Below are 15253 nucleotides of genomic sequence, written 5' to 3' on the forward strand. Positions count from 1 at the left end.
GATATCACACTGTCACAGGTTATATAATGGCATGTATAGCTAGATTTATATATGCTACGTTAGTCCGAGAATCGACTAAACTGTAACTCAATACCAATAAATGTAATACTCCTAACCCGTATCCATCGCCGGAACAGGGTTCCAAAGTATTACCAAAATTTACAGATTAATTAATAGACATTTCATATCATCTAGCATACATATCAGAAACCAATCAAAATCAATTATATTGTCCCTTATGCGAGCCCTCGAGGCTTAAAATGCACGTTAGAAATAAGTCAGGACTAAATCGGTTAGTCAAAGAATTTTTCAGAAAACATCAAAATTTTTCAAAGGTGCAGGGGACACACGCCCATGTGGCCAGGCCATGTGACTCACACGGTCAAGAGACATGCCTGTATCTCAGGCCATGTGAGTATTCGAAATAGGGATACACGGTCATGTCCCAGCCCGTGTCCAAACTTATGAGCTCTCTGACTTGGGCCACACGACCAAGCCACACGCCCGTGTACTAGGCTATGTGAGCATTCTATTTTGTGCAAATTAAAGATCAGGAGACACACGGTTGTGTCACCTGGTCGTGTGTCACACACGGCTGAGACACACGTCCTTGTCTCTGCCCTTATGGACGAAATAGGTCATTTTTCTAACCACATTTCTCACCCAATTTGGCATCAACCTAACTCAACATTTTTGCACAATAAGCAGCCTTAACAAGACATTTAAAACAAGTTAAACTCAAATATTATACATGAGATATCATCACATAAATCCAAATATCCAAACTTACCTAATTGACCAAATACACATATATGCATATTTTACCAAAATATATTCCAATTTAAACCAACCATCAATATACCTATAGGATTTTCATCATTCAATCATTTCAAACACACATCAAACATGGTAAAACCACTTATACACACATCAAAATATATCTATCACAAGCCATTCAAATGGCTAGTCTCAATAAAACATCTACTTGCAACATTGGCTAAACTAACCTATACATTTCATTATAATTAGAATTAATTTACTATTTATACTAAATGAGCCGTTGGATAGTGTGAATCTGCTCTGACCAGCTTCCAACCAAAACAAGCTTCCGAATTACTATAAAGCATGAAAAATAAAATAGAGTAAGCATTTAAGCTTAGTAAATTCATATAACATGGAATTTAACTTACCATTTATTCACATTTAAGGTAAGCATTCATAACATATCCAAACCAATTTGGCCAAAAGCCTATATACATATCCTCAACATGTTAGCCATGTGAATCTCATGTAATATTCCATAAACATGGGTGAAAATAATCACCAAGCAAGTTCCATATACATGTATCATCCCATTTCATGTTTCAATATATCATGTAAGATCATTTCCATGTATTTCACATAAATTTCAGTAACAGTTCATGTCATTCTCATAAAATCTCGTAACAAAACTGTGCCCGTTGAACCATTTAAAATATCATTAGATACACGGGAAGTGCATACAAAGTGTACAAAACTGTAATCTGTCAATTCATATTCAGGAATGCTCATACGAGCATGTAAACGGGAAGCTCTTCTGAGCCATATAACGGGAAGCTCATTTGAGCTGTATAACGGGAAACTCTTGCGAGCCATTTATTGGGAAGCTAAAGAGAGTTGTGGTGTATCTGCAACACATGCAGGATTATAACTATATCGAGAACCCTAATGACATGTCATTTGCATCTTTCGAATTTTTAAGGTTCAAACAAGACTCGATAATTATCGGATATGTGATCATAATTACACATCGCAATTTGTACAAATCATACACAACAGTATTCAGTTTAAAATATTGAAATATAAAATTTAATTACACGAACTTACCTCGATAAGGATATGTAGATACAAAGGCTACTAATCTAATACTTTTTTTTTGCCTCGATCTAACTCTGTATTAGGTTTATTCGGATCTATACGAATGAATTTAACTCAATTTAATATAATTCATACTCAATTTAATCCAACACACATATTTAGAAAAAATACTATTTGTATCTATACTTTTAATTAATTACAATTAGGCCCTAGGCTCAAAAAATTCATACAATTTAATCCTTATTCAAGTCTAGCCTATTTTCATACATATCAATAGCAGCCCATATATTTTACAAAAATTTAGAATTTTTTTTAAAATTTTTCATCTTTTCAATTTAGTCCCTAATTGACAATTTCATTAAAATTCTCTTTACAAAAGTTGTTTATCTAACAACAACTTTTCATTTTCTATCATAAAACTTCAAATTTTAACTATACTCATCCATGGAAAAACTCTATTACTTTAACGGTTTTGCAAATTAATTTCCGAGATAGCTAGATTAAACTATTATGATCTTATAAACATAAAAATCATTAGAAACGAGACTAAAATACATACCTAATTGAGCCAAATAATTTCGCTAGAACTCAAGCTTCCATGGCTAGGGTTTTCATATTTTTGATGAAAGATGATGAGAATGAATGATAATAATAATTATTTAATTCATTTATCATCATTATTTTATCAACTTTCCAAAATTAACCTTAACAATTTCTTAAATTTCCAATGATGAATAAATATTCTTATCTACTAACTACTCTAAATGGTTTATTTGCCATATAAGGACCTCCAATTTAAAATTCCATAATAACTATTAGATTTCAATTTTCACACTTTTATAATTTAGTCCTTTTTATTAAGTTAGGCATGTAAACGGTAAAATTTTTAACTAAATTTTTATATTATATTTTTATCATACTGTAGACAATAAAATAATATTAAAATAATTTTTTTTCGACCTCGAATTTATGGTCCTAAAACCACTATTCCAATTTCACTAAAACGAGCTGTTACAGGCACCACCCAAACCCCCCAAAATATGGATATCTGTATTTCATACCTGTATAAACCAGTGCCGCCTATCCCAAACACTCAACTCTTAATTTTTTTTTTTACTAGTAGGTTAATGATTGGGCTGAAAAACGAGGGTGGTGCCACCTCTCCACTACCCTCCACCACCCACAACATACCATTTCCATAAATAATGTGGGTGGCATACCATTTTGATATTTAATTTTGTATTATGCAGGTAAAACAACCGACCCTGTGGCCTTCGTCTACTATATGAGGGGTTAAAACAAAGAAGCACCTAGTAACCACATACAAGCCTTATTCTGCCACAAAATTGGCATTGTGGCCTAGTGCTGGTAGGATTCACAGCCCTATACATGTCCACCACTTGGAGGTTCAATGTGTGGCTGGCTGTACAAATATTGAGTGTTGCTTCTGATTCTGCACAACCATGTTTGCAGAAACTGTGATTTGAGAAAAAAAAAGAGACTTTTGATGAACTTCTTCCCCCAACAAAGCAGAAGTAACTAAAGGACAATTTACTAATTGTGATGATCGAGACCTCATTTTCAAATTCAGGGGATGGCAGATTATTATTTTTCATTGGTTATATGTTAATCACATCCAAGGAGATGATTACCAGAGGATTCCGAGATGTAAATCACTGCAACTCAAAATTGAAATCAAATATCAAGAAATTATAGTAGACAAATATATGTTTTTGATGATGGCATACAAGCAATTTACACATTATAGTAAGATGATAAATAACAAATATTTTTTTTCCTTTCGACTTGAGATTGGAACCAAGAAAAAAATGGATGGAAGGAATAATGACTCGAAGAAGGATGAACAAAATAGTTAGATTCGTGTTGATTATCATATTTTTTATAATAAAAAAAAAGTATTGTTGAAATATGATAATAAATAGTATGAGTCTGTTGTTGAAAGTTGAACACAAAGTTGAGATGAAAATTGTTATACAACTCAACATAAATAGGTCAAAAGTCCCCACGATCACATGGCACATAAGGGTTAGAGTATCAATGTAAATGACGGCCGGCAACAAACCAACCCAAAGCATATAGCTTCTTGCCCCCAACAGATTTATCAAGTTAAGAATTAGTCAATTCCTTCACACCCGACCTAAAGGCAGCTCCAAATAGACCTAAATCAGGTATAAAGCTAAGTATCTCCTCCATCTTGTTCATCCTCCACCCTACTAAAATCTCCTTCTCCATTTCTTTAAACTCCTCTCTATCAAGAGCATCAAAACCTATAGCTCACTTTCCGTACAAAGCTCTTGATGATTCGGGTCCAGTTTATAACCTCAACTTACTTTCAGTCCAATAACATGAACAAATATTCATAGAGAGTATTGGGATTTATTATTAAATAACTTGGACAGATCTTACTTGTTATGAGTCGAAGACCGTCGAGAGGTATTAGACCACATCATATTTATCCCATGTCAATCCTCCGTCGCTGTCAGTTCATTTTCTCTCGTATCATTAGAAGCTGCATCAAAGGTTTACCCATCTTCCCTTTTAACAAACAATGGAAATTACATTGGCAATTTGCTGCCATCTCTTAATTTCACTTTTCCAAATTGGAAAGTATTGTTGAACAAGATTGCTCCTTTAAGGAAGTCTCACTCTTTTTATTCTTTGGTGATTTTAAAATATGATGAAAATTCGTCTTTTTCTTTTATTATTTATGTTCATTGTAAGGAAAATGGACTTAAAATAAAAGAATTACTGCCATATAGAATAGAGTGGAAAAATGGAATTTATATCTGGAAAGGGAAAAATTAGTATGACAAATAACAGAATGCGGCTTCAATTTTATTGATGAAGATTTATATAGTTGCTTATTTCTTTTTGGTACAAGTAATTGTTTATTTCCATGTACACAGATTTGAAGAGTAGTTATGAGACCCCAAAAGAAAAGAAAAGAAAAAGGTCAAAATTTCACTGTATAAAATGACAGTGAGATTATATTAGAGGTGAAACAGTAATGAGAAGTCGAGGAGCGACTTTACCATCACATCCCACCCATAGCCAGCTCCGCTGTTCAAACAACCGCTCAATTATTCAACCTGCAATTCAAAAACCATCATCTAATTACCACTAATCAAAGTGCCTAACAGCCTAACAACTAAAATCAGAGCAGTAGAAAATGCACAAACATGAACTGGAAAATTCAGCAAGGAGATAGGTCAATGAGAAGTCCAAAATTTGCTTGATAATGTATGACAAATGTGTCACCACATGGTGCCACATTTTAAAAGGCTCAACTTCCAAGTAAATATATGCAAATTGGAAACATGGCTCATGCCTCTTAAATTTGTAGAATTTTACTAACTAATTCCCTAAGAACACTTCAATTTCTTCAAAAAAAAAAAAAAAAAAAAAGAATGTACTAACTTACTAAGTACCTCAAGGTGTTTATAAGAGAATTGACATTCTGTAAAAGAACAATAATGGTTAAAGAGTTATTACCTATCAGCATCCAGATAGCCGACTTGAAGATGATAGATCTCTCCCACAAACAAGAGAATTTGCCACATTCCAAATTGAGAACCATACAAAGATATGTTTATGGTACAAAAAATATTTACTGCCACAAAATTAAGAATGGTTAGAAGCAAGAGTATGCCAGAGCAAAATGCTAAAGCAATCAAATAAACCAGTACACCAACCTTTGAAAGGAAAAAAAGAAAATGAAGAATTTTTGCAACCTTGTTTGAATCTCTACCACCGTAATTTTGCACCAAATATTGTTTTCATATACTCTTCCAACTCATCTTGACTAATCATTAATACATAAACATATACAATAACACGTACTATAGCAGCTGACCTGCACAAATTCAAATAACAAAGGTGAAACTGTGAAAACAAATTACAAAATTAGAAACAGAAAAGGACACGGACAAGGAAAGGTGAAAGAATATTGACTTAATACGGCAATTTTTACTTTTCAAAGCAGAAGTCTAAGAGTAGCACACCTGAGACTGCCAAACACATTGATCTCCTCCATAGTGCTTTAACTGAGAAAATCGTAGGTCCTATGGCAAAGGAGCAAGCACATGTTGCTGTATTCCCAGTATTTTCCTACAGAGGTCTCTTAAATGTAGTATCAACAAAGTAACTAGTTAACTAAAACCGCCTATCCATGATGCTGAAACAATCACACACTCTACTATTGGAATTCTAACAATCCGCCTCAATCTATAGCTGGGTTCTCCATCTTTATACAAAAGTGTTTCAGCAACAGTTCCTTTGTAGCATAATCACCAAGTTATACAACAGTTTTGTATATATTTGTTACGAATCCCATGTCCTAAATACCATCTTGAGAAGGAAATTAACAGCCTTGTTCCATGTCAGGAAGCAGTTGAAGCTCATATATACATTGAAAATCCCAGATTTATGTTTTATTGTACATATGCACAGTATGTGTCATACAGCAGGAACTTAAGCCAGTTTTTGAATATAAGTTTTAAGGATTACAGCAGGAAGAGCTGGCCATCCCATCTTTTTCTCCTCTATGAGATCATACCAAATGATAAAGTATCATAATGAGATTTCCTCCTAGTATAAAACCATCCTTACCAACCGGATTTTCTTTTTCTTTTTTCTTTTTTTCCCTTCTCCTTAATGGCTAATGGCTTCCATTGCCACACGTACCAAATGAAGCACTCCCTCTACGTCTAGGAAGTTAAAATCAAGAGCCTTCTTCACAGAAGATATAGACTTCCCACATTCAGCCCCTTTTGAATTTGAACTGGCAGCCAAAAAAGTAGTTCGGGATTTCCTTGAAGCTTCCATTGCATGATTTATATCTTGCGCCTGCAAATCATCCGTTTTGGTTTTAGTTAAGACCATAAGCTTAAATAAGATATACAAGTCATAAAGCACAAAATGACATGACCCATGCCAATAAGAAAGAGATAAGAGAACTGTTAAGGGTAAGTCTACAAAAGCCTTTGCTCTTGAAAGGCCAACTAGGCAGTCGTGCAACTTCAACATGCAGAAACCAGAACGCTTTCGGTCAACGTATAGGAGGGAGAAAAGTTTGTGAGAAAGCAAAAGGACATTCAGTGCATTAGACCAAAAGAAAAACCTTTTGGGGGGAAACAAGTTTGTGCATGTTATATTAGGGGGTTTTCTTTTTCTGGTTTTTTTTTTTTTTGGGGGATGTTCAATCATATGCTTTCACTGTCATACCATATCAAAAAAGCAAAAAATTACACTTTCCAATTATATACAGGAAAAAGTACACTTACAAAATTGAGCAACCGCACAAAATTAGGACGGTTTCGAGCAGAAATAACATGATTTCCAACAACCTGGGGAGAGTTAACACCTTTTGGAAAAGCAACCTTGTCTGCTGCTGTTGGATGGTTTAAATTATCAACATCAGAGGCAGAAGAAGAGGGAGACTCACCTGACATGAAAACAAGAATCAATAATAAGAAAAGAAGTTAAAATTAACTTCATCAGTTTGTTTCAATCAATGCAGTATTAGTATTTATAAAGAAATTTAATGTCCATAAAGGAACATGTGGAAAAATAAAAGGGTGATTAAGGGGCTGGGGACTGAGAAACAGATGAGTTGGCTTACTTGAAAATATCTATTTGAATGCATGCATACGAACAAGGCCAGTCCTAAATGGGTCCAACACCCTTTTGTAAAAGGTAGTTCATCTTACATGTCAAAAAGAACTAGAACACTGATGATTTACAAACTCAAGTCCTCCACCTAAAATAGAACAGATATGCATGTATGAACGAAAACAAGACAAAATTAATCAGAACGACATTTGTCTGATATTCTCAGATTTGAAGATACCAAATAACAAAACCACGGCATGTAAACAAAAGGAGAAACACACTGTAAGCAAGTAACCTAATCATTCATGCAGTGCAATCAATTTCAGCTCTTCTTCTAAGATGCCAACATCATATGTAGAGGTCTTTTCAAAAATGAAGCACCAAAATTCCAGAGTAAATTTCAGAGGCTGGTGCTCCCCAATTACCATGTAAGTGCAGAAGACTGGTAAACAACATTTAGCAATTTTACAAGCTACACAGACTAGCAGGAAGGATTCAACCAGTACAATCATTGGGTTCTTTGAATTACCAGGAGGAACCATTTGTAAAGCTGTCTGCAACTCATGTCGATCTCTATTTGCATTGGCATGAGAGGAATAGATGACTCTCATATAAGCCACTTCCATACACTTGTAAGCCAAAGAAGCAGCAGCCATGTCCTTTAATCTCTCATATTCATGGGCACAAAACCTGAATAATAATTGGTAAAGAAACAAAAATAAAACCAAAAACTAGAAAATGAAATCATCCCAAAACAATATGAAATAACTGAAGAGAACACCAACTGGAACACATAATATTTAACTTACTCGCAGAGTTTTACTGTGCTACTATAAATTTGCATAGACTGAATCATCTCTCCATGTTTGGCACTATCGCTGTTGCAAGATTCTAGTAGAGAAGCACTATGAAGAAACTTCAGTGCTGCCTGGAAGTAAAGTGCTGTGCTCTCCACATTTGATCCAGAGTTCTGAGAGAAATTTTATTATTAAAGAAAGCTAGCTAGAGGCTAGGACAATAACGTAACAAGTTACAAGAAAACAGTATGGCAAAACCTTGAAACGATCAGCCAGATGCTTTAAGTCTTTAGCCTCCTTCAAAGCATTGGTAGCTGCCTGACTTGAAAAATCCTTTCTCATTGGGCTCGGGGCATCAACATCCCTGATCCTATGTCCACCAGATGTATGTCTTGAACTACTGTGCTGAATCCCATTTTGCTGGTCAGACTTTTTTATTTGTTTTTGTACTTTCAATGCACCATCACCTTGAGATTCATCAGCTCTGTTTCCAGTTTGGGACCCAGAAACTGGGCGGGAGCAACCAGTCAGCATCTCATTCTGAGTACCTCCCGAGCGTAGTGATGGTACAGAGTTCCCTCTCTCAGAAGCAATTTCTGCATGGTCAGATTTCTCAGAGTGGAACATCTTTGTATATTTTCCACTGCTGCCATCCCGCACAAAATTCTGCTTTACAGACACAGTAGAGATTACATCTTGACCTCCATTGGCATCAGCTTTAGCACATGACTGACCACCATTTGATTGACTCTCTCTTTTACCAGTCTCACCAGAAAATTTTCCCAATGATTCTTTGTTATCAGAAAATCTATTCTCACTTTCATCAAACTTCATTCCAGGCCTCCCCTGAAATTTGTTTCTACCAACCCTAGGTTTTACCTCATATAAAGGTGCATAATCTTGCTGTTCATCAACAAAATCAGATTTAAGATTGCGCGTCCTGTCCTTTGACCGTGAGGACCCCTTACCAGATTTTCTTGGATGAGAGACATTGGCATTGCCACGGTTGTCATTCTGCTTTTCCTCATAATGGTATTCATCCATTATTGTTGATTTACCAGCATATTGATTCTCTTGGCCTAAATAATCAACACCACCATTCATAAAATGGCCTTTTCTGACTTCAGGGGAGGATTCAATTAGCGCCTTCGCTTTGCTACCATCTAATTGACCATGATCCTTATCCTGAATATCATGTATAGATGACTCAAGGGACCCATGTTGAGGTGCACTGGAAGTTTTTTCCCTCCATACTGTCCCTGATCTGTCACTCCCACCATCATCTTCACCATCTGAGCTTCTTCTTGGACTACCTGCAACATTCCTCCTTGTCGATGGAAGTTTATCGGGATTGGCAATTCTCATAGGAGATGAAGAAACTGATTCTACAGGTGAGCCTTTTGTTTCATTGAAGCAATGTTTTGATTTATGTGTACCAGATTGTGATTTATGTGAACCAGAAACCTTCGATGAGCTAGAAGTAGCTGCTAAAGAAAGTTGAGCAGATCCAAAATCCCTTTTCAATGAATCTGGAACATCTAAACTCCGTTGGGGCAGAGAGCTGCCTAGATCTTGCCCCGTTTGGTGGCCCTTTGTATGTCTACTTTTTTTCTCCAGTTTACCACTGCTTTTACCTGCAGAGGAATCCTTTCCTCCTGACTTAGATACTCTGGCCTTCTTTTCTCTCCTGTATTCATTCTCGCTGACATCTTCCTTTGTAAACACTCTGCTATCCTGGAAGTGATTGCCAAAACCTTGGAGGAAACCCGTATATAATTGACCGTCAATACATTCATCAACTTTCCTCTTTCTTGAAACTTCCCCACCATTACAATTAACCAGATCCAGAGATCCATCAGTTAGGGAAGGATGAACTTTGTCCTTTGGTCTCTTACCAGAGATCTGTTGCCTCTCCTTATCTGACTTCAAAACGTTATAAGAACATTCACTGTGCTTAGGCTGATCCTTTCCTAATGTAGTTGGCAAACCATTGTTTGTGCTAGGCCCCCCCATACCACCATGCTCAAACATGCAATCTTCATCAGCAAGATGTAAACTATCACCCTTAATTTTCTTGGAGGACCTTAAGGAATCTTGATCAGTGGTCCTTTTGCTTTTCATCTTTGAAGTTTTGGCATCACCTGTTAGCATGTTTTATAAAAGCAGTACATTACATAGTTTTTAAAAAAAAATAAAAAATTCACAACAATATATATCAGTTTAAAAAGAATACCTCCAACAGAACCGTGTTCCAACAATTTATGCTTATCTCTCCACTTATTTTTGTGTTTCTTGAGAGGCAAATCACTTTTGCTTAGATGATGTAAACCAGGTTCCTCTGACACAGAGGATCGAGTCATATCAGTTAGATTTCTAGACCGGACCGATGACTGCATCTTCTTCATAGGAGTTGGCCCATCTTTATCCATGGCATTTGATATTTCTTTTAAACCATGTTTCTTCCTAGCAGCAGTGAGCATGGCATGTGAACCAAAACTTACTTGGTTTTGGTCAAGTCTCAAGGCATCAGCTGAAGGTAATCTAGACATAATACTGCCAAGGTTACTTTGAAGATTAGTTTGATTCTCTACAGTAGGAACATGATATAATGCGAGAACAGCTTTTGTAGTTTCCTCCTCATCAATGCTGCAGTGATTCATTGCCGGCCTAAACATTTACCAGAATGATGTTAGAGATTTGAAGAAGGGAGAAGAGATATCTTTCCACAATCTGTCAAAAGTTTAACTATCAACACTGAGGCAACACAGAACACAAATAACCAATTTGTGGGATTAGAATACTTAAGATTTTATTAATGGTTATATTTAGTATTTTACAGTACCTTACTGTAATTTTCTTTATCCTATAAGATTTTGTTTTTAAATCAAGTTTATTAGTAGAGTTTCAAGTATTTTCTCTTAAGTTTTCTACTTAGAATAGGAGGTCTATTTCTACTTAGAATGCTTAGGTTTTTCTTTCCTAGGGTCAATCGATGAACCCTATGTCTGAAGCTTCGCTTATCTTTTATTTCTGTTTTCCAAATTATTTATCCAATCTTCACTTCCCTGAGGACTTCAGATGATTGTTCAGTCCAACAAAAGTTTGAATATATAAATAAGAAAAAATTTAGAAGCTGAGCCATTAAAGCATGTTCACAGAAAATAAGAAGGGGTGACAGTGAAGAACTTACAGCCAGTTAAGCATGCTGCATAGCCACTTCTCGGGTAAGTCAGCAGGATTTATGCTTACTGGAAGAAGACGCCACTTCTGACAATTATCACAACAAACCCAATTTTCTCTTATCATTATAGGAGCAGCAGTTGCATGGGAAGTTCCAGCAACATTCACATTGGTAGAGTTAGAAGCACCATCCACAGTTGCTCTTGGGTATGATTCGGTTGCCAATAAATCCTCAGTTTTCTTGCCACTTAATCTTTCACTATGTGCACTATTAATGGATGATGTACTTTTTTCAATATTATCAGCTTCCTTCAGCTGATCTTTAGAACTTGCTTGGTTCTCTTCCTGTTCTGATTCTCCAGTATCTCCGAAAAAATCTTTATACCTATCTTCGGCCTTTCGAAATGGCCTTTCTAATTTTTTATCTCCTGATTCCCTTTTGTTTGCATAACTATTAGCATGTGCAGTTTGCTTATTTCTCAGCATCAAAGAAGAACTGACCCTTAAGCTTTCTTTAGGTACCTCTGCAGCTAGACTACCACGATGCTGACTGTCTTTTGATTTTCTTTTTCCACCAGAAGACATACACTCCTCTGCAGAAGGCAACTTCATATTGTCTTGCTCATCTAATGTAGCTCCCTGGCTGATCTTCTTCTTGGAAGGATCTACTGATTCATTTTTTAGAGCTTTGCAACCTTTTAGAGTATTAGAATTGGCTTTGACAGCATCATAAGTTTTGTCAGCTTTATTATACCCATCTTTTCTAGCATTGCCAGAAATGACATCCAGAACACTTGTCTTTTGTTCCTCCAAAACCTTTTGAGCTGAACTAGCACTTAGATTCTCCCAGCCTATCTCTTGGGCAAGTAATGGCTCTACTGACTTCTCCATGTCTACATCATGGACACCTTTGTTTCGTGTCGTACCCTTATTTTTTACCTTGTCAGAGGCAGAATATGAATTAGATAAAAGAGGAAGCTTCAATGTTTTAGAAACAAGCTCCTCACAAGCCAATAAGTCAATATCTGCTTCCTTTTTTGGCATGAGACCACTACCGTTCATTATTTCCCTGTTAATGCCACTCATTCTTTCAGCCGGAGAATTCTTTTTCTCCATTGACTTTGCTTTCTTATGTCTTGATAGCATTCCATCACACTTTCTAGAATCAGATCTATTCTCTTTCAATTTTTTTTCCTTTACAATCAAGTTAAGTAGATGATCGGGAAGAGGAGATAGTAGCGCCTCCTCCGGTACAGGGAAGGAAGTCATAAGCTACTCAAAAAATCCAGGGATTAAATCTGATCAGTTCCGGACTTGCACATTAGATGTAAGAATATATTTATAAGAAGATTAACAAACAATGGAGGATTTACCCGAAGAATGCTGGTTGGAGATTCAGATAATGGCTCTTGAGACTCCTGATACATCCCTTCACTTTCTTAAGGGCTTTGATCTAAGGACGAAGATGGTGAGACATCAAGGCCAAGACCACTGTAGATTGCAGCATTCTTCTGTGTTGACAAGTCACCTGAACCCATTTTGATTCTCACCTTCAATGTTTTCGGGTCAGACAGACTGGCAGCTTTCTTGCTTGCAAATTCACACCTAAAGGCAAGCTCATCAACATGAGCAGATGTTAAGTTGACCTCTTGTTTAATTGAATCATTCACAGTTGATGTCTTACGAAGGGTTTCAAAATTCGAAGGCAGTCCAGGCATCACAGACTGAGAACCACTTGATGAACATACTGAGTTATGTCGGCCATCCTACATGACAAAACAAAGTAAGCAGCCGGTTTAACTTGGACTTCTCAAATAAACCAAGATCCTGTGAAAGATTCCTTCTTTGTATGAAATAAATTCTATTTCCGAGGAAAATGTGACAAATTGAGAAAACACAACCTCCAATGGCATTTTTGGGGGCGATCTCGGTGCATGCCAGCTCTGAACTTTTGGAGAACTATTCGGATGAGGCCAACCCGGAGAACGTGTATAAGTAGGTAAGAATGACCCATATCCACCAAACTTTGCACCTGTGGCGATAGAAAAAATCACAAAATCATTAATTTGAAATTATGAACCCCAATTTACGGTGACTCTTCACCTCATACAAACCATGATTCTACTTACCCAGATTCTCTGCAGAAACTCCACCTTCAAAATCTTTCTGAAAATGTCCAAGAACATGTTGAATTTTCTCATCCTTCAAATACATGAAGTCATATATCACTAAGGGGTAATGAAAAAATGGAAAGAGACTAAGAATAAGCACCAGACCAGAAATATGACATTGAGAAAGATCAGCATACATATAGTAGTCCACGAACAGTTAGTAACTAATCCTGTAGAAACAGCAATAACACACAGCAACCATGGAAGCCACCCAATGTGCTTGAATCTTACTCTCCTAATACCTATGAAATTCCCAGAGTTACAGTTAAGACTACCATAACGTTTTCACTAACCTAACTAGTAATCAAAATTCATTAATAATGCCTTCGCAAGTAACCAGATGTCCAACAAATTTCAGACAACTGAAAAAAGAAAGCGCGCACACACAGACACACACTACAACCATTAATACACCCATACACAAAACGGCTTCATCGCTAGACAGAAAACAATTCACTTAAGTTAAATAAAACTCCTAAAAACTAAATTCTCAAGATTCCTCCACATGAACCAAAATAACTAGTAAAATTAGAATAAAAACTGAAATATGAATCCATATGTAATATTTCTAGAAGCAACAGAAGTAAAAAAAGTAAAATCAATTTAAAATTGCAGTTACAGAATTTCAATTGATCAGCAAAAATCTTAACTTTAGATCTAAAACCCAACCAAAAAAACTAAAGTCGACACAATATGATTAAAAATTAATTAAAAACAAAAATGAAAGCAAAGAAAAAAAGAGCCAAATTTTCTTACTATGTAGGAGAGAGAAGATAGATCATTTTCGGTGTCTGTGGTGGCATCATAATCATCGTTATTGTTACTATAAGAGCAAGCCTCTCCTTCTTCAAGCTCAGTCTCTTCCATTTCTCTTCCAGCAAACTTTAGCCCTTTCCTCGCATCGTTACTCCCCAACGAAATCATTCAAAAAAATAACAAAAAAAAAAGAAAACCTCGCCCAAATATCAAGTTCTCGAACTTAATTTTCTATAATTCCAAGCCCACAGGTTTCTTATACTAATCCTTTTCTACAACCACTAAAACCCACCAAAGAAAAAAGCGGATATTTACCCTGATTTCAATCAAGACCTGAAACACGATCAGGAAGCCAAACAACAAACCAACATTTTCAAATGGTTTAAATTCGAAATCAAATAAATCGATTTTAAAACAAGGATCTCTCAAATTTTTACTGTTTTTAAGAGCTTTTTTGGATTTAAAAAAAAAAAAAATTTCGGTGCGATCTCTTTAACTTGAATCAATTAGCAAGGAAATAGAAAGAGACGAACTCTCTGTGTGGCTTTGGTGTACAGAGCAGCCGCGGTTATTCTTATTTTTTATTATTTATTTGTTTTCTTTTGTTTTTGTTTTTTTTTTAATTTTTTTAAAAGTCCACGTGATTGAAACGGAGAAGGGTAGGAAAGGACTGAAAATTATTTTAAATTTTCTTTTTATCTGAGCGTTATTATATTTTGGACTTCTTCTTTTCCTTTTTTACCTTTTTGGTCCCTCTATGTTTTACGTTTTCATTACGGCGTTGTGTCCGAAAAGTAAACAAATATTAGCTGATTCTTTTTGGCTTAATTTATGATGTAGCCCGTGAAGTATATCTATTTT

General features: G+C 35.8%; 2 protein-coding genes across 2 annotated transcripts; both read right to left on the bottom strand.

Annotated features, from left to right (window-relative positions):
• Positions 1-4692: 4692 nt before the first annotated feature.
• On the bottom strand, positions 4693-13175 carry LOC108459015 (cysteine-tryptophan domain-containing zinc finger protein 3-like). Its single transcript, XM_053031781.1, has 11 exons — positions 12839-13175; positions 11476-12737; positions 10519-10952; positions 8544-10426; positions 8298-8458; positions 8018-8178; positions 7161-7321; positions 5880-6723; positions 5571-5731; positions 5371-5488; positions 4693-4967 (listed from the first exon to the last, which is right to left on the bottom strand). Exons 1-8 carry the CDS (start codon positions 12890-12892, stop codon positions 6529-6531), a joined length of 4311 nt encoding a protein of 1436 aa, XP_052887741.1. The 5' UTR covers positions 12893-13175; the 3' UTR covers positions 4693-4967; positions 5371-5488; positions 5571-5731; positions 5880-6528.
• Positions 13176-13239: 64 nt separating this feature from the next.
• On the bottom strand, positions 13240-15005 carry LOC128296512 (cysteine-tryptophan domain-containing zinc finger protein 7-like). Its single transcript, XM_053031782.1, has 3 exons — positions 14393-15005; positions 13595-13667; positions 13240-13497 (listed from the first exon to the last, which is right to left on the bottom strand). Exons 1-3 carry the CDS (start codon positions 14558-14560, stop codon positions 13262-13264), a joined length of 477 nt encoding a protein of 158 aa, XP_052887742.1. The 5' UTR covers positions 14561-15005; the 3' UTR covers positions 13240-13261.
• Between the last annotated feature and the right edge of the window lie 248 nt (positions 15006-15253).

This window comes from Gossypium arboreum, chromosome 8, assembly GCF_025698485.1.
Source record: "Gossypium arboreum isolate Shixiya-1 chromosome 8, ASM2569848v2, whole genome shotgun sequence".
In the NCBI taxonomy this organism is placed as follows: domain Eukaryota; kingdom Viridiplantae; phylum Streptophyta; class Magnoliopsida; order Malvales; family Malvaceae; genus Gossypium; species Gossypium arboreum.

Coding starts and splice junctions, on each gene's coding strand:
- LOC108459015 (XM_053031781.1), bottom strand. CDS start 12,892: ATGTATCAGGAGTCTCAAGAGCCATTATCTGAATCTCCAACCAGCATT. Junction 12,738..12,838: donor CTCCAACCAGCATTCTTCGG/GTAAATCCTCCA, acceptor TTTTTTGAGTAG/CTTATGACTTCCTTCCCTGT. Junction 8,459..8,543: donor ATCTGGCTGATCGTTTCAAG/GTTTTGCCATAC, acceptor AATTTCTCTCAG/AACTCTGGATCAAATGTGGA.
- LOC128296512 (XM_053031782.1), bottom strand. CDS start 14,560: ATGATTTCGTTGGGGAGTAACGATGCGAGGAAAGGGCTAAAGTTTGCT. Junction 13,668..14,392: donor TATCTTCTCTCTCCTACATA/GTAAGAAAATTT, acceptor ATGTATTTGAAG/GATGAGAAAATTCAACATGT. Junction 13,498..13,594: donor AGTTTCTGCAGAGAATCTGG/GTAAGTAGAATC, acceptor CTATCGCCACAG/GTGCAAAGTTTGGTGGATAT.